The sequence below is a fragment of the Pantherophis guttatus genome, chromosome 1, assembly GCF_059756535.1.
Source record: "Pantherophis guttatus breed Tessera chromosome 1, ASM5975653v1, whole genome shotgun sequence".
Lineage (NCBI taxonomy): Eukaryota > Metazoa > Chordata > Lepidosauria > Squamata > Colubridae > Pantherophis > Pantherophis guttatus.
The window spans coordinates 340,497,540-340,520,351 of NC_142063.1; the positions used below are offsets into that span (position 1 = coordinate 340,497,540).

The window sequence follows — 22,812 nt, forward strand, 5'->3', positions numbered from 1 at the left end:
TGGTTTGCTAAGAGCGATTTTAAAAGAAATCCCATTGTCTTATCAGAATGGAGAATTAAACGAATCCCTATCTGCCATAAATTACTTATTTGATTTTTTAAAAAAATGGTAGCCTTTATTTTGGGTAAGTAAGCTCAAGGTAGTATACATACCTACTATTTCCCCCTACAACGACAACATTGTGAGGTGGTGTTTGAGGGGAGAGATAGTAATTTACACAAAATTCACCTAGCATTAAATCAAATCAATTTGTTTTCTTAAAATTTTGGAAGGAATATTCAACTATAGAAATGACTGAAAAAATATGCCCCATTGTCCTGCATTTGAACATATCCCCTCATGCTGTTTACTATCAAAGAAATTATATGCCAAATAAATTGGTGGTGTGAGATAAGGGAAAATAGAACAAAATTTGAATTAATGAACAAAATGACTTGGGTCTATAAATTATTATGGGATGGGGCTATAGTTTCTTAATATCTCCAGACCATTTTGTGACTATGAAAAGCTTCACTGATCAGCCATTTTTTAGATTGAAGACTTCTTCCAAACAAAAATTAAGGAGAAATTTCCTGACAATGAGAACAATTAATCAGTGGAACAGTTTGCCTTCAGAAGTTGGGGGTGCTCCAACACTGGAGGCTTTTAAGAAGAGATCGGACAGCCATTTGTCCAGAAATGGCTTGAGCAGGGAGCTGGACTAGAAGACCTCTAAGATCCCTTCCATCTCTGTAATTCTGCTTTTAAGGACTATGCACATAGTTTAAAACTTAAATAGGATAATTCGTTCTTCTTTCCAACTGATCTAAACCTCATGAAGGAAGCTTCTCCAACAAGGTGCCCTCCACGTATGTTTGCTTACAAATCGTATCATTCTCAACTCACTCACGGTCTCTTGGAGCATCTTAACAAAAATAAAATCCCCAAATAAAGCCCAATAAATCCATGCCCTCTGGTGATCACAATCAAATAAATCATTGCAGGAAATGGACTGAACCTAGATCTCCCTTAGACTTAGTCCAGTATCTTCCCGCTGGAAAAAAAAAAATCCTTAAAAGTCTGAGAATCTTTTGCAAAGGAATTAATAAAACCAGATACAATTCTAAGTGCGTTGATGCTGCTACGAAACTCTTTTTTCTAAAGACAGTCGTAATGATTTTTTAAAAAAGTTCATTCTGCTTTGACCCTAAGAAGAGGGCGTGAGAAATTTTAAAAAGCAACCCAAAAAGTAGCAATAGCATTTAAATTTATATATTGCTTTACAGTGCTTTATAGCCCTGTCTAAGCGGTTTACAGAGTCAGCATATTGCCCCTGACAATTTGGGTTCTCATTTGATCAACCTCGGAAGGATGGAAGGCTGAGTCAACCTTGAGCCTGGTGGGATTCGAACTGCCAAATTGCAGTCAGCCGGCAGTCAGCAGAAGTAGCCTGCAGTACTGCACTCTAACTACTGCGCCACTGAGACACATCTACTCTCAAAGTAGATTTCCAAACAATCAATTCAGTCAATGGATGAAGATCTGAATATATTCCATGCTGTCAGAAGCCCCAAATCTGAATCCAGGCTGTCCAATCTTGAGCCAACTTCAAAAGATCTGGAGATTTTGGCTTCCCCATAGAACTCCCGCCGTCCCGCCATTCCCCCCCCCCCTACTCTTCAAACGTTCATACCTGGATGACGCGCATGTTAAGGCCGGTCTCCTGTGCCAGCTGCTCACGGATGTGCCGGGTGGGTTTGGGAGTGGCGGCAAAGGCTGCTTTGAGGGTCTCCAGTTGCTTGGCTTTGATGGTGGTGCGGGGACCTCTCCGTTTGGCCCCCAGGTTTTGGTCGTCGTTCTCATTACTGCCCACCTCCTTGTCGGAGATATTGGCGCTTTCCAAGTCCTTGGCGTCATCCTGACTGGGGTCCTGCGAATCCGGGGACAGGCTGGGGTCGCTACCAGTTGTAGCTGCAAGAGGAAGAAGCAGAGGTGTACATAAAAAGGGGATAGAGATTGTGTTACAGGGGTCCTGCAATCATTGATATGCAACACTAATCAAACACAAATATAAGTTTATGTAGAGCATCAGCCAGGGGTAAAATGCTACTGGTATGGACCGGTTCGCCCGAACTGGTAGTAATAAATGCTACCGGTTCGGACAAACTGGTATTTCCGATGATCAGCTGTGCCGCACAATTTAGATTTGCTAGAAAGCAGGAAATCCTGCTTTCTAGCAAATCTAGACTGCGCAGCACAGCTGTTTCCCCCCCTCCCCCAAAAAGCCTCCCTTTTCAGCGCTGTGCGGTAGCGCCTGCGATGCACCTGTGCGTGCAGGGAACTGGTAGCAGACTTCGGAGCATTTCACCACTGGCATCAGCGCGCGCGCGCGCACACACACACACACACACACACACACACACACAAATACACAAACACACAGTATGTATGTGTGCCTGTGTAATATGTAGATAGTACAATATATGAGATAAAAAATTAAAGCTAGGTAAAACCACGATAAAAATCACCATAAATTGGCACCGGAGAGTCGCAATAGGATAGATATTATAATTCAACATCTAAGGTAGCTAACCATCTATGACAGGTACGGGTGTAAAACTCAAGGGCTGTGGGGTGCTTAGATCTGACCCGCAGGGCTGCCCTGGGAACAGTGAAGGACCGGCCCGTGGTGCCTCTGCCAGCAAAAACGGAGCTCGGGAGGGCCGCGCATGGCCCTCCCGAGCTCCATTTTTGCTGGCAGAGCGCTCGGGCCGCCACAGGCGCCCCCACACAAGTGATGCCGATCTGGCCATGCCCCCTGTCCGCCCCCAGGGGTCAAACACAACCCTGATACGGCCCTCAATGAAATCACGTTTGACACCCCTGATCTATGGTATACCTCCAAGCAGCATTCTGTCTTAACAAAATGGCTAAAAGTCTACACGCATGATGACCAGCCCGGATATTGCAACTCTCACAATCAAAAACTACAGAGGCAGCAATTAGAAATGGTGCAAATCATTCACCAAGAGTTTCTGATCCCAAGTTATTTCAGAGCAATGCGTTCAGAGAGACACCCCATCTTAAAATAAGCAGAAGAAAGCTTGAATGAGGACAGAGTGTGTGAACAGAGAATCAAGGCAGCGTTTTGGGATCAGTACATTGGACTGGAGGCTCCACCTTAATAAACAGCTGAGCTAAACTATTGAGAAGAATCGTCCATCTTCACTCTGAAATCCTCACAGCTGTATTTCGCAGTGGTTGGTAGATCTCTAGTAACATTAAACATGGTAAAGGTAAAAGTTCCCCTCGCATATATGTGCTAGTCGTTCCTGACTCTAGGAGGTGGTGCTCATCTCTGTTTCAAAGCCAAAGAGCCAGCGTTGTCCGAAGACGTCTTCATGGTCATATGGCCAGCATGACTAAACGCCAAAGGCCCATGGAATGCTATTATCTTCCCATCAAAGGGGGTCCCTATTTTTCTATTTATATTTTTTACGTGCTTTCGACCTGCTAGGTTGGCAGAAGCTGGGACAAGTCACGGGACCTCACCCCATTATGCGGCACTAGGGATTCGAACCGCTGAACTGCCGACCTTTTGATCAACAAGCTCAGCGTCTTAGCCACTGAGCCACCGGATCCCTTATTAAACTTGGTAGATCGTGAAAAACTAATGTTCTGCCTCTCCCTGATCTCCGCTGGCTAAAAGCAGTGGAGCAACTTACTTAACAACCGCCTTGCTTAGTGACAGAAATTCTGTGGCCATCAGCACTGATGGCATTACCTAGACGGGTAATGAAACGTCTGCAAGAAAACAACCAAGCTCAGAGAGCACCAAGGACCCCTCAGACCAAGGTTTTATTTTATTATTTGAATTTTGTTTTTGATTTTACTTAAATTTATGGGCCACCCAACTCCAGTGGACTTTGGAGATGACCAGCAGGCTTGGATGTGAAGCAGCTTTTGAGAATGGCAATACCACATGATTTTTTTTCAAGCTAGCCACACAAGATGCTATATGGCAGTGATGGCTAACCTTTTTGCCATCGTGTGCCAGGAAGGGGCGGGGGGCGGGGAAGTTTCATGCGTGCGCATGCCCACACCCATAATTCTATGTGCCCCGCGCATGTACACGGGCCCCCCCGTCCCCCCCGCTCCTGGCATGCGATAGCCCAGTAGGCCCGTTTTTCTTTCTCACCTGGCTCCAGATCCTCTCTATGCATCTGGGGAGTTGGAAAACGGGCTGTTTCGGGTCTCCGTGGGGGTGGGGAAGGCTGTTTTCGCCCTCCCCAGATGCATAGAGAGGATCTGGAGGATCTAGAATGAGAAAGAAAAACGGGCCTTCCACACCCCTCCCCCAGGCCCTCCGGACGCAGGAAACAGCCTGTTTCCCTACTTCTGGTGGACCCAGAGGGCCCGAAAATCAGTTGGCCGGTGCGCACATGCGTGCCGGAGCTGAGCTGGCGTGCCAGGCAACATGGCTCCGCGTGCCACCTGTGGCACCCGTGCCATAGGTTTGCCATCACGGCTATATGGGAAGATCCTATAGATTTCCATGCTAAACATCCCATCAAATATTCCCCTGAGATTTTCCCTCAGGTAAATGTAAAGAGAATTTCTGCCTTAAATATGTATTTTAAGTATTTTTCCTGGAGGCCAATGATATTTAATAGCACATGATTATTTAGAGAGCCAGTTTGATCTAGTGATTAAAGCACCAGGCTAAAAACTAGGAGACTAGGAGTTCTAATCCTGCTTTAGGCATGAAAGCTGACTGGATGACTTTGGGCCAATCACCAGGAGACAGTGAGTTCTAGCCTCAACTAACCATGAAAGCTGGTTGGGTGACTTTAGACTAATCACCAGGAGATGGTGAATTCTAGTCCTTAGGCATGAAACTGACTGGATGACTTTGGGCAATTACCAGGAGACAGTGAGTTCTAGCCTCAACTAACCATTTGTTTGTTTGTTTTATTGAATTTGTTTTATTGAATTTGTATACCGCCCTGCTCCCGAAGGACTCAGGGCGGTGAACAGCCATAGAATAAAACAATATAAATACAAAATTTAAAATAGAATAAAACAAATTAAGTAATTTGGCTGAACAAATTTAAAAACCCAATACTTTAAAACCAAATTTAAAATTTCCATTTAAAAAGGGGAAAGACTTAGGTCAGGCCAGCCTGATGAAACAAGAAAACCATGAAAGCTGGTTGGGTGACTTTAGGCTAATCACCAGGAGATGGTGAATTCTAGTCCTTGGGCATGAAACTGACTGGATGACTTTGGGCCAATCACCAGGAGACAGTGAGTTCTAGCCTCAACTAACCATGAAAGCTGGTTGGGTGACTTTAGGCTAATCACCAGGAGATGGTGAATTCTAGTCCTGCCTTAATCATGAAACTGACTGGGTGACTTTGGGCCAGTCCCTCTTTCACAATCCAACCCAATTCACAGGGTTGCTGTAAGGAAACCAGGAGAAAGAAGAAATATTAGTCATGTTCGCCAGCTTGAGTTATTTATAAAATCATAAAGGCAGGGGGGAAAAATATTAAATATAATTAATTAATAAAATACGATCTCTGCCAGACCACGTCTTAGATTTCATATGAAGAAATCCCTCCTTTCCTAAACTTATCGCTTGTTTTTCACTCTGTTTTTTTCTTTAACTGAAGAGAAGAAGGACTGTGTTAAAAATTTCTCACACGGGAGTGAAAATTGTTCCCAAGTCGCCCACCTTCTTCTTCCTCTCCCTCCCCACAAGCCTTCACACTTTACACGGGTACACACTGACACGTGGGTGTCAAAACTGACCCAGGCACCTCCGTGTTAAGTCTGCCAGGCCAAACATCGGCCTGGCCTGTGAATTTCTTCACCGCCCGTCGCCCAACACTTGGCTCCCCCCCCCCAAACAGCTTTCCAGCAAAATCCACACGTCCCGTCTGCCTTCTCTGATCTCCTTGGCATTTAAAAATGGAGATCCAATTTTCGGTCCCCCCGGTGTCGCTTTTTCCAAAAGGAAGGGACCCATAGACACCTCACGGCTTGCTCCGCCCCGTAAGTTTACAACCGAGTGTGGATAGCGAGTTACACATCTCCCCGACCCCTGTGATCTGCTTTGTCTGGTGTGACTTTCTTAACACACAAACACACACTCACACCCCACCAGCAAAGTAAAAGAAACAAACAAGCCAGCTGAAATCAGACTCTGCAAGCAACACCACCCCATCACTTCAAATATTTGTCTGACATTCAGTCAATCTTTCCGGGCCACTGAAGCTTTGATTCTCATCCGCAAGAAAGCTTACAGCCTTTTCTTCAATCCAGACACCCACCCACCCCTCTCCATTCCTAAATAACAAAATAGTTTTCTTTCCTAACTGTGATGCATAGAAGGAAGCCAAAGAAAGGGGCAACCACAAAGAGAAAAGCAGAGAAAGGAGAGATGGGGGAGGAAAAAAAACAACCCAGGAACGACAAGAAGGAAAGGGTGCAGCTTTGCAGAAGATTGAGAAACGATTGAGATGAAGAAGGGAATGAACAAAAGCCCAGCCTAGAAGACAAAATGAAATATCTATACATACATACATACATACATACATACATACATACATACATACATACATTGAAGCGTCTCTCTCCGATTCAGACACATTTTATTCCAAATGAATGCCTATAGAATTAAGCATGCAAAGAGTGTTTCTAACTTTTAAGGCCTGCTAAGCTCTTTTCTAAGCACGGCCCAGCTCTAAATTCCCCATTATTATTATTATTTGTTGATTTTATTTATTAATTATATTTAGGGTTGCCAGGTCTGCTTCCAAAAAATAGCGGACAAGCGGGGTGGGGTGGGGTGGGGTGGGGTGAGTTAAGTAGTAAAAAAAATAAATAAAAAAATTTACAATTAAATTATATATTTTCTTACAAACATTTTAACACGCCATTTTAGGTCAGTCGACACAAGCTACAATACATTTTAAAAATGTGAACCGTACATAATTTTATAATATATTTTTATTTTAATCTCATCATTAATTTTTTCGGAGAATCGAGTTCAATGGATATTCGATCTTTGTCTCATTCTAACTTATGAAAAAAAAAAGACAAAACACGATTCTCCTATCCTTATTCTCTTAGACTGTACAGCTTTAGATGACGTACCATTTCATCATCAAGCTTTTGAATAAAAAAAATGTCCACTATTTTGTGAAAAAAAATAGTGAACATAATGTGAAAAAAGCGGACTGTCCGCTCAAATAGTGGACACCTGGCAACCCTAAATATTCTGCACTAATATGATTGTCTTTTGATCTATTTTACTTATTAATTACATTTATATGCTGCCCCATCTCGCTATCAATCTTACAATATGAAAAAACAACAATGGTATAATAATAATATCGTTGTTTTTTTTTTCATATTGTAAGATTGATAGCGAGATGGGCTGCGTATAAATGTAATTAATAAGTAAAATAGATCAATAGACAACCATAATAGTGCAGAATGGACTATTATAATGATATAATAATATCGTTTGTTTGTTTATGTTATCCAATTTACAGGACTCTGCGCGAGGGATTCCAGTTTAAGACATTCCCTAAATTCATACAAAATTAACATGAAAAAAAAAATGCACACCCACAAGAAGAAAAGGAAAAAAAGGCAGTTGAGGATACACCATCGACAATAATTAATCATATCTCACAGGTTCCTGATCCCCATGCCGGAGAGAATTGTTGTTGATATTGGTGTCGTTGTTATTAGGATAATGTTGTTACTATTACTGCTGGTATCCGTTCGAATCGAGTGATAACGGTGTAAGTGTGAAGGGTGATAAGCGATAAAGGGTGATAAATTTGGGGGGAACATGTGGATTTACTGATCAGCCCATCAGGAATGTGTGATAGTTTGACAGGGGTTCCCAATTTGGGCTGCGATCGTCACAAAACCACACTCACAATTTATCCTTCATTCATCCTTAACGTATCCACAAATTTATCCTCATTTTATCCTTGACGTAAGGATGTATCCTTAAATTTATCCTTAAATTATACAAAAGAAATGAAGAAAGCTTTCCAGAAACCAGGAAAGGAATTTGGGGGTGGAAGGTATTTAAACTCTTCCAGTCCCCTAAAATAAATCTCTGGTATGAAAATATCACATCTTAAAGCTTTTCTTTTTTTGGTACGGCTTTGCTCTCGAGATTCTAGGATAAAGAACAAGGAAGCTACCGAAAAGTCTAAATCATCTGCTCCGGGATTAAAGAGAGAAGGGTTCAAATCACTTTCTGAGCTTTAAAATCACTGCTTGATCTATGTTATAGGTTCACTGTCAGAATAAAATGGAATATCCCAGATAAGCCATCCTGAGCTCTTAAGGTGGGTGAGGGAGGGGGAAAAAAAAGAGAGAGAAAGAGGTTATAAGTGTGAAGAATAAATGCACCACAATAGTAATTGTAGCTATTGTGAGCTTAGGAAATTCTAGATTTGGAATTTAATATTATCATGTAAAGGGTCTTTTCTTGATAAAAAAAAATACATAATAATTTAACATAATATATAAAAGGCAAAGGTTCCCCCTGTCCAGTTTTTTCCGACTCTATTATATATAAAAATTAAACATAATTTAATATGTCTTCTCTTGATGGTAATAAATAGGAGTTTCATGTGTGATCCCTCGTCTCAGTTATTTATTTATTTCAACATTTCATATTGCTGTTTCCCACCCATCCTCGCTTTCAAAAATATTTGTTTCCCCATCAGGGCAGCACGCAATATTTTAAAATCTGCACTTTACTTTAAAAAAAAAAGAATAAAAATAGAATTTAAAAAAAATATCCCCATCGTTGGTGAAAAAGACACAGCATGTCAAAGAGAGCAGGAATAAAATGAGATACTGTATATGAGCATCACAGCAATGTAAAAGAATTGAAAATGAAGTCCTTGCTTTAAAAAAAATTAAACATCAAAGAAATTCAAATGCCTGGAAAAAACCAAATGCACTTGCAGCTAAGGTAAAGAAATGGTGGGTAGAATTAGGTGTGATTTATTAGGGAGGTTTTCCAGCAATCAGGAGAGGTTAAGCAGGAAGTAGGAGTCAATTCTAGATATTCACCTCTTGTGCCCCAAATAAAGAATAAACGTAGACTCTTAAATCTTAAGGCCTTTGATTATCTAAAGCAGTGATTTCCAACCTTGGCAATTTTATGACATGCGGACTTCAACTCCCAGAATTCCCCTGCCAGAATGCTGGCTGGGGAATTCTGGGAGTTGAAGTCCATACAAAGTAAAATTGCCAAGGTTGGGCATCACCGTTTTCAAGCTCTGTCAGATGCACGACCAAATTTTACTGCTCTATCAAGCTTGCAAATTTATTAACTGTCTCCTGGTCTTGTTAATGGATTAGCAAAATCTTGATTTGGGAGTCTTCTATTCGAATAATGCTCTTTGTATTTGTAACATAGATAGTTATTTGAAAGATAATTTTCAAAGATGATGTGGAAGATAATTATTTGGTGAGGCGGTTTGGTCTAGTGGTGAAGGCACCATATAGAAGCCAGGAGACAGGAAATTCTAGTCTCGCCTTCTCTGTGAAACCCAGATAGATGACTTTGGGCCAGTCACTAGGAGATGGTGAGTTCAAGTCCTGCTTTAGGCATGAAAACTGGCTGGGTAACTTTGGGCCAATCACCAGGAAATGGGGAATTCTAGTCCTGCCTTCTGCAGGAAACCCGGATGGATGACTGTTGGCCAATCACCAGGAGACTGTAAGTTCTAGTCCATGAATGTCGGCTGGGTGTCTTTGAACCAGTCATTTTCTCTCCGCCCAACCTACCTCACAGGATTATTGTTGTAAGGAAAATAGGAGGGGGGAAATTAGGTGTGTTTGCTGCCTTGAGTTACTTAAAAAGGAATGAAAGCGGGATTTTAAAAAATTAATAAATACAGGCAGTCCTCGGCTTACTTTAGTCCTTTAGGTCCTTTAGTGACCGCTCAAAGTTACAACGGTACTGAAAAATGTGACTCATGACAGTTTTTCACACTTAATGACCATTGCTTGGCATCTGACTCGTATTTAAGACGGTTGCAGTGCCCCATAGTCACGTGATCCTCTTTTGTAACCTTCTGACAAGCAAAGTCAACGGGCAAGCTAGATTCACTTAACAACCGTATTGCTAATTCAATTACTGCAGTGATTCGCTTAGCAACGGTGGTAAGAAAGGTCATAAAATGGGGCAAAACTCACTTAACCATTAGCAACAGAAATTTGGGGCTCAGTGTGGCGAAGGCAAGATATATAGGGCAGGGTGGGGCAGGGTTGGCGGGGCCAGACGGTGGTGTGATTTGCCGGTTGTCCAAACTACTCAAAATTTCCGCTACCAGTTTGCCCAAATTGGTCCAAACCGGCTGAATACCGCCTCTGGCTCAGTTTTGGTCATAAGTCAAGAACTGTGTACATATCCCATCCCTGGGTACAAGGAATCCTGGACTTACAACCAGGGTTGGGCTGCTTGGGGTTCGCAGGAGTTCGGGAGAACCTCTAGCTAAGATTCTGTGCAGTTCGGAGAACCCCCAAATCCCACTCCTGGCTGGCCCCGCCCCACCCACCCCACCCTGCCCCTCCCAGGAGTCCCCACACGGCCCGTTTTGGATGCAGGTAAGTGCAGGGCTCGCATGGAGCCTCAGGGAGGGCAAAAAACAGGCATACCAGAAGTTCAGGAAGGCTGGAAACGAGCCCGTTTCACGCCTCCAGAGGCCTTTGGAGCCTGAGGAGGCCGTTTTCACCATCCTGGAGGCTCAAAGAAAGCCTCCAGAGCCCGGGGAGGGCAAAAACGCCCCCACCTGCCATGGTGCGGGGGGCTGACTAGGCCACACCCACCATGGCCACGCCCACCCAGCAACTGGGCAGGGAACCCCTTGCTAAAATTTTTGAAGCCCACCCCTGCTTACGACCACAAATTGAGTCCCAAATTTCTTCTGCTAAGTGGGACAGTTGTTCAGTCAGTTTTGCCTCGTTTTACGACCTCGCTTACCACCGTTGTTAAGCGAATCCCTGCAGTTGTTACACGGTTGTTAAGTGGATCTGGCGTCCCCGTTGACTTTGCTTATCAGCAGGTCACAAAAGGGGATCACTTGACCCCCGGGACACTGCAACCTATCATAAATATAAGTTGTCAAGTGTCCGAATTTTGATCGAATTGACCATGAAAATCAGTCATATGTAACTTTTTTCAGCGCCATTATAACTTGGAACAGTCACTAAATGGGACTGTTGTAAGTCGAGGATTACCTGTGCTGTGGAAATTGGCCATCCTTGAGATATTTGTGCTGTCGTTCTAGGCCCATGATGGCGAACCTATGGCACGCGTGCCACAGGTGGCACATGGAGTCCTTTCTGTGGGCACGCGAGCCGTCGCCCAGCTCAGCTCCACTGTGCATGCGCGCACGCTTCCCACTGGCCAACTGATTTTTGGGTCTGCCCTGCAAGCAGGAGATGTGCGCGCATGCGCAGGGGATCTACCTTTCTCCTCACTTTCTGCTGCCTGTGCCTTCCCAGATCTCCGGAGATTCCCCTCCCAGCCAGGGATGAAATCTAAAATTTTTCCCTACCGGTTCTGTGGGCATGGCTTGGTTGTGTGTGGGGGTGTCCTGTGACTGAGTGGGCGTGGCCAACTCGACCAGAGCGGCGATGGTGGCGGCTCATTCAAGAAGGAGAGTGAATGACTCCAGTAACTTTCGGGCGCTTGCCTTCCCTGACAGCCGCGGGAGAAAGATGAGCAGTAGGATACAATGTGTGGCAAAGGGCGAGCAGGCAGCGGCTCTGCGGCAAGGCCGGAGTTGGGGAATGGTGCATTCCCCGACTCCGTGGAATGGGGCGGGTGGGCGGAGCCTCCAGCTGCCATTGCTACCGGTTTTCCGAACTACCGGCCATCATCGCTACCGGATTGGCCGATCTGGTCCGATCCGGTAGCATTTCACCCCTGCTCCCAGGGGAGGTAAGGGTTTGTTCCCTCTCCCAGCACTGTTTTGGGATGTGAGGCAGGGGTGGGTTCTAAATTTTTTTACTACCGGTTCTGTGGGCGTGGCTTATTTTGTGGGTGTGGCTTGGTGGTCATGTGACTAGGTGGGCATGGCTAGCTGGTCAGAGTCATTTCTGGAAGGTCCTCGCACTTACGACCAAGTCCTCGCACTTACAAGCTGACTCATTTGTTTGCTTTTAACACTGATCAGCTGTAGGACAGCCCTTTGAAGCCCCGCGGCAAGAGTTTAAACAGTTTTTTTCCCTCTAGTCCTTAGCTGGGACTCAGGAGGCAGCAATAGATTGGGGTTGGGACCAAATAAAAGGTAAGAATAATGTGTGGGGGGGTGGGAGGGCGGGGGGGGGAGAACCGGTTTGGTGACGTCATATCGTCACCGCTACCGGCTCGGCCGAACCGGACCAAACCGGGAGGAACCCACCACTGATGTGAGGTCAAAAGGGGGGTGTCATGCACATGCGCAGGTGGTGGGAGGGGGGTCTCGTGAGTATGTGGGGGGTCGCACGCGCATGTGCAGGGGGGCAGGGTGTGCGGGAGGGGCATTGCATTATGGGTGTGCACGCACGATAGCACGCTTTTGGCACCGGAGGAGAAAAAGTTTAGCCGTCACTGTTCTAGGTAGTCCTTGACTTACAACAGTTCATTCAGTGACCATTCAGAGTTACAGTGGCACAGAAAAACGTGACTTATGAAGTTACAACCTTTGCAGCATCCCCTGCAAAGGTCATGTGATCAAAATTCAGACGCTTGGCCACTGACTCATATCTATGACGGTTTCAGTGTCCCCAGGTCACGTGATCCCCTTTTGGGACCTTCTGACAAGCAAAGTCAATGGGGAAGCCAGGTTCACTTAACAACCGGGTTACAAACTGAACAGTTGCGTCGAGTCACTTAACAACTGCGGCCATAAATGTTGTAAAACGGGGCAAAACTCCCTCAACAAATGTCTCACTTAAGAACAGAAATGTTGGGGTCAATTGTGGTCATAAGTCGAGGACTACCTGTATGAAGGAGCTCCTGGCAGCTTGTTGAGAGATTTGGGGATCACCTTGCTTGGTGTGGATGCTTTTTATGCTATGCTTTTAACCAATAGGTAAAGGTAAAGGTTCCCCTCGCACATATGTGCTAGTCGTTCCCGACTCTAGGGGGCGATGCTCATCTCCGCTTCAAAGCCGAAGAGCCAGCGCTGTCCAAAGACGTCTCTGTGGTCATTTGACCGGCATGACTAAACACCCAAGGCGCACGGAACACTGTTCCCTTCCCACCAAAGGTGGTCCCTATTTTTCTACTTCCATTTTTTTTTTAACGTGCTTTCGAACTGCTAGGTTGGCAGAAGCTGGGACAAGTATCGGGAGCTCGCCCCATTACGTGGAGCTGGGGATTCGAACAGCTGAGCTGCCGACCTTTCGATCGACAAGCTCAGCATCTTAGCCGCTGATCCACTGCGTCTGTTTATTTATTTATTTATTTATTTATTATTATTTAACTAATAATAAAGTTTAAAATCCCTTATTTCCTGGCATGGTTGTTGTTGTTTTTTCTGGCTCCAGAAGAACCAACCGCCTGGAACTTCATCCCTGCCTCGACACTGGACGAAACAGAATCCCGCAGCACCTTTTCTGAATGGCAACTTTTATTAACAGCTTCGGTGAGCTGCGTTTCATTTAATCCAATGCATAGATTGGCTCGACGGGTGAATGCCTGCAGCTCACAAAAGCCGCTGCCTTTTAATAAAATTTGTTAGTCAGACAACTTACCGCGGGGCTCCGTGTTCTATTTTGTTATAATATAACGCAGATACGTTCTCCCTTTCGGAAAACCTCTGCTTTTTTTGCTACCGTAAAATAATCTTCTATATAGACCAAGGGGGTTAAAGTCAAGGCCCGTGGGCCGGATTCTGCCTGCGGGGTGCTTAGAACTGGCCTGCGGGGCCGCCCTGGAAACAGCAAAGGACCGGCTCTGGTGCCTCTACTAGCGAAAACGGAGCTCGGGAGGGCCACGGACGACCCTCCCAAGCTCCGTTTTGGCTGGCAGAGAGTTGCAGGAGGCCGTCGCGGCCGAAAACGGAATTCAGGAGCCCATTTTCACTGGTAGAGCTGATGGCCACCACAGGCGCCCCCGACACAAATGATGTCGAACTGCCACGTCCCCCCTGCTCCCCCGAGATCAAACACAACCCTGATGCGGTTGAAATCGAGTTTGACACCCCTGATATAGAGGGTCCTTGCCACAGTCTGAGCTTGGTTGTTTTCTTGCCAGACGTTTCATTACCAAACTAGGTAATCTCATCAGTGGTTGGTAGGGAGTGGGGTTTGCTCTCATTTTATATTTTAGTGGCTTGCCCTGTCAGTAGGAGTGGGAGTAAGCCTTGAAGGTTCTTTGGTTGGGCTGTTTACTGTTGGCTTGTCCGGAATATCGTTTGCTTCTTGATTGTTGGCCTAACAATGGTTTAATACCAAGATTAACATTCGACCAACGCTCAAGAAATAAACAATACCCCATACGAGCTAACAGTATAAACAGTTCAGCCAAGGAACCTCTTAAACCATTTCCACCCCCACTGATAGGGCAAGCCATCAAAATATAAAATGAAAGCAAACCAGTTGTGGGTTTCAAAATTTTTTACTACCGGTTCTGTGGGTGTGGCTTGGTGGGCGCGGCATGGCTTGGTGGGCATGGCAGGAGAAGGATACTGTAAAATCTCCATTCCCACCCCACTCCAGGGGAAAATTAATGCAAAATCCCCATTTCCTCCTGATCAGCTGGGACTTGGGAGGCAGAGAATAGATGGGGGCAGGGCCAGTCAGAATTTTTACTACCGGTTCGGTGGGCGTGGCTTGGTAGGCGTGGCATGGCTTGGTGGGCATGGCAAGGGAAGGATACTGTAAAATCTCCATTCCCTTCCCACTCCAGGGGAAGATTACTGCAAAATCCCCATTTCCTCCTGATCAGCTGGGATTTGGGAGGCAGAGAATAGATGGGGGCGGGGCCAGTCAGAATTTTTACTACCGGTTCTCCAAACTACTCAAAATTTCCGCTACTGGTTCTCCAGAACTGGTCAGAACCTGCTGAAACCCACCTCTGGAGCAAACCCCACTCCTTACTAACACTGATGATGTTACCTAGTTAGATAATAAAACGTCTGTGAGAAAACAACCAAGCTCAGAGAGCATCAAAGACCACCTTCATTTTAAGCCCTGAGCTACAAATATTGATAATCTCCTATATTATTAAAAAAAAATAAAAAAACCCTCCACTTCAGGTCTTCTGTTATACAATCCAGTGCAAACTTTAAGTCTGTCGAATGTAAAATTCCTTCTCTTGCATTCCAGCTCCGAGCCGGAAATTGGATTCAGCAGCTGAAACAAACCTTTCTCATTTCAACGATTTTCACTGACTTTCCCTCTGTTCTCCTGTGACTTTGTTAATTATTTTGGCTTTTCTGCCTTTGCAAAGGCATCCCCGCCCTGCCTCGACGCCCTTCCATTGTTCCATTGTTTGAGGTGGGTGTTTGGATGGTACATTAATTTGAGAAAAGGAAAGGATGTTGTTTAAGCAGAGACAGAGCTGCCAGTGTAAGCAGCGTAAACCTGCCTTTTTCAACCTTGGCAGCTTTAAAAAGTCTCAGACCTCAAGGGATGCTCGCTGGGGAACTCTGGGAGTTGAAATCCAGACTTTAACAGTAACAGTAACAGAGTTGGAAGGGACCTTGGAGGTCATCTAGTCCAGCCCCCAGCTCATGCAGGAGACCTGTGCTAGGTATTTGAACTGCCGACCTTTCTGATCGACAAGCTCAGTGTCTTAGCCACTGAGCCACCTAGTCAGACTTCGTAATACTGCTATTAACGATACTGAAATATATGGGCCAGGGAAGACCTTGCTCTGCGTTAACAGATTGAAAGTCTCGTTTCTCTGATAAAGGAGAAAACTCAAAGTCCCAAAGGCATGCTAGCACTGGTCTCGTTGGGTCAACGATCTGCAAGTCCACACAACTGTCAAACACATTCCCAGATAGACTGCCTCTGACTCTGAGAGTTCAACAGTAGTGGCCAAAATTGTGGAAACCTTTTTGGGAAAAGTGTATTTTCTAAATCTAGCTAATAACACCACTTTTTGGGGGTAATAGTATCATAAAATTATATATCAATGGAAAGATAATTTAATGAAGAATGTAATGCAGTAGCTTTTATGAAGGATTTTCTATTAGAATAGCAGTTACAGTATAAAGAAGAAAAATGAAACACGTAGAAAAAACGTGGTATACAAAAATGATCACCCTAGAAAAAATGAGATATACAAAAATTATCCCCATGTCAGTTAATCCTTAGTTGGGTAACCTTTAGCATGAATTACGGCCTTACAATGTCTTCCCATGGAGTGAACCAAGTTTTTTAGTTCTGCAGCTGTTCTCATGTGAAACCAAGATTGAATGATTACTTCTATGAATTGGGTTTTATTGCTGGGTCGCTTCTGACGAACAAGTTTCTTTAGTCGGCTCCATAGATTTTCAATTGGGTGAAGGTCTGGGCTATTCCCAGGCCATTCCAGCAGTGGAATAGGATTATCCTGAAACTCCCCCAAAAAGTGGTGTTATTAGCCATCAAACCTCAAAAACACACTTTTCCCAAAAGGTTTCCACAATTTTGGCCACTACTGTACTCAGCTCTGTGGAAAAATGGAATCTACACATTTTTCCTCTCCTTGAGCTAATCTTGTCAGTTCTTCTAAACTGGGGCTCGGTTTCACCAACACCAGAGCACATAAACCGAGTTCCTTTTTGTCACCTTTTGAAACCAATTCCTGCCTTTGATACCTTGGATCAAGCAAAGCGGAATCTGCTCGGATAAAGGCCTCCCCAGCCAAGAAAATGCCTCACCTGAGTGCAAACTGTTCTCTTTGGCAGAGTTGCTGTTGTTCAGATAATCTTCTTTGCAGACAAATTTGTTCTCGTCGATGATATAAAGTTCCTCGCCGGTGGACAGTTGTTTGTTGCACATCATGCAAGTGAAACAGTTCAAATGAAAGACTTTGCTTCTGGCCCTCCGGACCAAATCGCTCGGAGAGATGCCCTGCGCACAGCCGGCACACTTGGTACCAAAACACCTGGATGGAAGGGAGGGAATGGGAGAGAGAGAGAAAGGAGGGGAGGGAGGGAATAAGGAAAAGGGAGGGAGGAAAAGAATGGAAGATAAAAGTGAAGGAAGGAAGGAAGGAAGGAAGTTAGGAAGAAAGCAAGGAAAGAAGGAAAGAAGGAAGGAAGGAAGGAAAAGGGAGGGAGGGAGGAAGAGAAAAGAAGGAAAAGAAAAAAGGGAGGAAGGAGGGAAGAAAAGAAAGGAAGGAAAAAGGGAGGGAGGGAGGAAAAGAGGGAGGGAGGAAAAGGAAAAGGAAGGAAGGAAAAGGAAGGAAGGAAAATAAAGAGGGAGAAAGAAAGGAAAAGAATGGAAGTTGGAAGGAAAGAAGGAAAAGAGGGAGGGAGGAAGAGGAAAAGGAAGGAAGGAAAAGAGAAGAAAAGGATGGAAGGATGGAAGAAAAGGAAGGAAGGAAAAGAGGGAGGGAGGAAAAGAAGGAAGGAAGGAAGAAGGAAAGAAAAGGAAGGAAGGAAAAGGGAGGGAGAGAGGGAGGGAGGGAGGAAGGAAGGGGAAAAAAACAGATCACCAGTGAAATTGATCAGGAAAGAATTTTGATTCAGATCAACCATTTTTCTGGTTAAAAAACCCGAAGAAGGATAATCATGACTCTAATCCAATTACACCTGCCAATCCACCCACCTGGTGCATCTCAGATCGGTTGAATCAACTCCTTTTATTTATTTCTTGGATTTCCATCCTCTTTTATGTAGGAGCTGAAAGAGGAAAGACTGGCACCCACCCACCCCTTATTTCCCCCCATAACAGTCCTGCAAGATAAGTTGGGCTAGGAATACTGCCTGGCCCAAAGCCACCCAGGGAACCCCTGTACCTAAGGGTAAGACTAAAACCTGCCCCCCCTGCTCCTAATCCAGCACCTTCCCCACCAGATCCAAAGGTGCTTTTTCCAAGAGGCAACTGGACTTTCTGGTTTTTCTTTGAAGACATTTCGCTCCTCATCCAAGAAGCTCCTTCAGCTCTGACTCATTCCCCACCATCCAGTCAGAGCTGAAGAAGCTTCTTGGATGAGAGAAGCGAAACGTCTTCAAAGAAAAACCAGAAAGTCCAGTTGCCTCTTGGAAAAAGGACCTTTGGGACAACCATGTAGGATTTGGAGGGTTTGAAAATGCCTTTGAATGCCTTTGAAAAACACACATTATTTGTGATGAACAACTATCAAGGAAACCACATCTTGCAGTGTCTCACCAGGGTGTGTAAACTCAACCCTTCTCTCTTCTTCTCCTCTACAACAGAGGTTGCAGTTACAACTTTGAACCCCCTTTATTGATGCTGGCAGAAGTTTCTGCTACTTCTGGTTCAGCCTTATCTGAAGGCTTCTACCTCTGTTATAGTCGGAGAGACACACTTTTCCATTTTTAAAAAAATTTGGGGGAAGAAATCCATGATATTATATAGTATACCATGTTTTTCAACCTCAGCAGCTCTAACAAGTCTGGACTTCAATTCCCAGAATTCTCCAGCCTGCGTGCTTGAAGCTCTGTGGACTTCAAGTCCCAGAATTCCCCAGCCTGCATGCTTGAAGTTCTGTGGACTTCAAGTTCCAGAATTCCCCAGCCTGCATGCTTGAAGCTCTGTGGACTTCAACTCCCAGAATTCCCCAAATTGCTTTAAAATGCTTAAAAGATGATTGAAGGCCTTGAGACTTAAGACACATTTAAGAAGAAGTCCACACATCTTAAATCAATTGTCTGGTTTTTAAAAAGAACTTTCTTTCCTCTTTCTTTCTCATTGCAGCCAGAAGACACATTCATTAAAAAAAATGCATTTAAGGAAGGGTGAAATACAGCTAGGGGGCAGCACCGAGCCAGTGTTGGCAAGTCTCAGGACAAGAAACTGAACTGAGCTGAGTTCATATGGAATGGACACCACCAGGAGATCCCAAGGACATGGAGTGGATCAGGGAGTCAAGGAAACTTTCCAGAAAAAAGAAACGTTCTGTTTCCAAAAAATTAAGGGTGTGCCTATTTTATCTTCTTTGGGGGGGAAACAGAAACAGGACAATAATGTGACATTTTAAACATACGTAGATAAATAAATTAGGTTTCTAAGTGCACATTCATGCAAAGGGGAAAGTATTTCTCTCCACTAGCTACAGAAAAATGATATATAGGAACGGAAAGAGAGACTTTCTGCTTACTAGCACCAAATTTAAAAATAATATCAAACAGTGTTCCTATTCCCAAATCATACAAGACTACCTACTTTCTGAGAGCATCTTGACAGTAGTAAGAGGAAAAAAGACAAGAAGAAAAATTCAGTATAGAACCAAAGCCCAGATAGATCTTTTATCCTTTCTTTCTGATCCAACAAACACTCAAAGCAAGAAGTAAAATGGTAAAAGACAGTAGAAAAAAAATTCAAAAGCATAAAATTAATGCTTCAATCCATTAACCAGCAAGAACCCGGTGATTCGCAGTGGCTTTTTCTAAATACCAAGAGAGAACATGGCTTAAACCAGGCCATCCTGTTAAACTCTTAAAAAGGATTTATTTGCATGTATATAGCATGTTACATGAACCCAACGATGGTATTTGGATCATTCCGATTTAGAGGTTTAGCACCGAGCGGTCATAACGGAATACAAATTACAATTTCCATTACATTTAATCAAATGCGCGGCGCTACCTACATACCAATAATAAAATCCCCGTGTCTGCGAAATGTATTTATTTATTCGTTTGTTCGTCGCATTGATGGCCCTTCTTTTTTTTCCAGAGGGCGCTTTTCTGAATCAATTCCTTTCCCCCCTCCAAAAAAACCCCAATTATACGAGACTCACTCTCGGTTTTATCCCGTGAAAACAACCTTGCTAGGTAGGTTGGGCTGGAGAAGTTGAGCAACTGATTCAAAATCACCGTTGAAACACCCTCCACACACCCCCCGTGGTCAAGAGGAATTCAAACCACAAGAGGTTTTAATAGAAACCTTTTTAGAGGTTTCTATTTAGTGTCTTCGATCCTAACGGAAAGAAATCAACCATCTTTGGAAGAGGACAGATCCTGAAACTCAACTACTGTATTTTTTGTACCATAAGACACACCTAAATTTAGAAGAGGAAAAACAAAACAAAAAAAAAAGGTTTTGGCCTGTGCGTGTCCCATTTTTGGGCCTTTTTTGGGGTCTTCTTTTGCCCTTTTCCAGCCTTTTCTTGGCCTGTTTTTTCTGAAAAAAAAAACAGGCCGGAAAAAGCCTCAAATATGGGCCAAAAAAACCCTCAAATACGGGCCAAAAAAGCCTTGAAAACGGGCCAAAAAAACCTTAAAAATGGGCCAAAAAAAGCCTTGAAAATGGGCCAAAAAAAGCCTTGAAAATGGGCCAAAAAAAGCCGCCCCCAAAAAAAGCCTCAAAAAAAAAAAAAGCCCAGAAAATGGGCTGAAAAAAGGCCTGAAAAAGGCTGGAAAAAGGCCCGAAAACGGGGCGTGAGGAGGCTAAAAAACAGCCGGTGGGTGGGCGGGGCTTCAGCAATATTCGGTCTATAAAACGCACAGACATTTTCACCCCCTTTGGGGAGACAAAAAAATGTGTCTTATAGTCCGAAAAATACAGTATTTTGGCCACCCAATGAGAAGAGACCTTGGAAAAGACCCCGAGGTTGGGAAAGATGGAAGGCCAAAGGAGAAGGAGACAGCAGAGGATGGAGATGGTTAGATAATGTCATCCATTCAATGAACATGAATTTTGGCAAACTCCAGGAGACAATGGAGGACGGGGGGGGGGGGGCTGGGGAGGGGCTGTACTCCATGGAGTTGCGAAGAGTTGAAGTGTCGGACAAGACGTAGCAACAACAATAAATCTATCGTCTTTTCTGGTTTGTTCTTGGTGACCGTTTATTCATTTGCATATGTATATCGCATGTTGGCTTTTTATTCCACTAATATATATATATATGTATGTCTCCTTAGCCAGGTTCTACCTACGTAAACCAAGATATTATGCAGCCCTAGTTCAGTGAAATCACAATTCACTAGTTTCTGGGCTTTTTTTTTTTCTTCTGGCAGCCAGCAGATCCTTTGCTGCCCATTGGGAGACTGCTGGCTGTCAGGAAAAAAAAAAAGCCCAGAAACTAGTGAATTGTGATTTCACTGAACTAGGGCTGCATAATATCTTGATTTACGTAGGTAGAACCTGGCTAAAGAGACATACACATAAAACCTACGAAAAAGAAAGAAATATATATATATATATATATATATATATATATATATATATATATATATATATATATATATATATATATATATATATATATATTATGTCTATGTAAGTTTTCACGGGTATATATGTGTGTACAGTTAATATTTCGGGTTTCTTCCCGTGTAATTGTGAACATATCCCTAAAAGGGTAGAAGCTTCTACCCTTTTAGGGATATGTTCACAATTACACGGGAAGAAACCCGAAATATTAACTGTACACACACACACACACACACACACACACATATTAGTTTTAATGTATTATTAGCCATCCAAAGTTTATGTTTGTAAGGGTAGCGATCCACGGAATGATTCCATGGTTCAATCCATCAGTCTCTGGAGGAAACAGCCAAAAGTGGAATGAATGCCTTGAGCCTGTTTTGGTCACCAAACTTTCTAAATCCTGCGTGAGCCCAGATTTTTTTACAAAGTGGGTGGATTACAGCAGTGGTGAGCTCCTAAAGAAAAAAAACGACCGGATATTGGAGAAGTCTAGCTACGTCAATCCATTCAGCCACAAAGCCAAATCACTGTTAATCTGGCCTACCAATCCATAATCCATAGCCTGAAGACGTCAGACCTTGTTGATCTTGGTGGATTTCTGGAAATTAAACAAAGTTGGACCTGGCTAAAGTGTATTAAAAGACAACCCAGAGATTCGCAAGCTGTAAGCTAGATTCAGTAGTCTATAGAACAAAGCAAAAAAACTCAAAGCATCACTTCCTAATTATTGGTAAGAAAACAGCACTGATGTGTCCACAGAGTCACCAGAAATGAAGTCCAGATTTTATTCATTTTAGGGGAGGATCATAAACCGAATGACATACTAACAGCATTGCTCTTAGTTCAATTAAGAATTTAGAATTACATTTTTAAACTTACAACTTTTACTTTTTATCAATATCCTTCCAATCCAGATCCCATTTGAGAGCCAGATTTCAAATAAATTCAGCAGATGAGTAAAAATTCCTCTTCTTTCCTATCTTATCTATGGGGATGGAAGTAGGGCGCACAACAAGGCTGAAAAAGGTGAAAGAAAGAGGAGAGGGGAAAAAAGAAGGGAGGGAGGGAGGGAGGGAGAAAGGAAGGAAGGAATGTAGGTATCTAGACAGGAAGGTATCGCTAAGTTTATTTATTTATTTGTTAAATTATTTGTTGCTGATCTTGCCATGGGGAAGAAGTTCTGCATTTGGGACATTTTTGATAGCATCCATATTTCTTCCTTATCTGTTTCTAAACCCCCACCCCATTTAATATACCTATAACAACTTTATAATGCATATCTATGCAGATTTGATTTCAAATTCTATCAAGAGGTAAGCAACTTGATCCTCAGAGCCAGATGCTGCCCCAAACATCTTTGGGTCTCCCCTTCCCCCACACCCCCAACTCTGATCCTACTTGCTGAAAATTGCTGCTTTATTTTCCTTCCATTCTGAGATGGAAAACTCTAAA

At 43.7% G+C, this 22,812-nt stretch overlaps 1 protein-coding gene across 1 annotated transcript in view; it reads right to left on the reverse strand.

Annotated features, from left to right (window-relative positions):
* Positions 1-22,812, reverse strand: part of LHX1 (LIM homeobox 1) — a 74,780-nt gene that overhangs the window by 35,537 nt on the left and 16,431 nt on the right. The window contains exons 3-4 of the mRNA XM_087883444.1: positions 16,893-17,119; positions 1,673-1,950 (exon numbers count right to left, since the gene is read on the reverse strand). Of these exons, the coding sequence (XP_087739570.1) occupies positions 1,673-1,950; positions 16,893-17,119 (505 nt within the window). The remainder of the gene's footprint in view (positions 1-1,672; positions 1,951-16,892; positions 17,120-22,812) is intronic.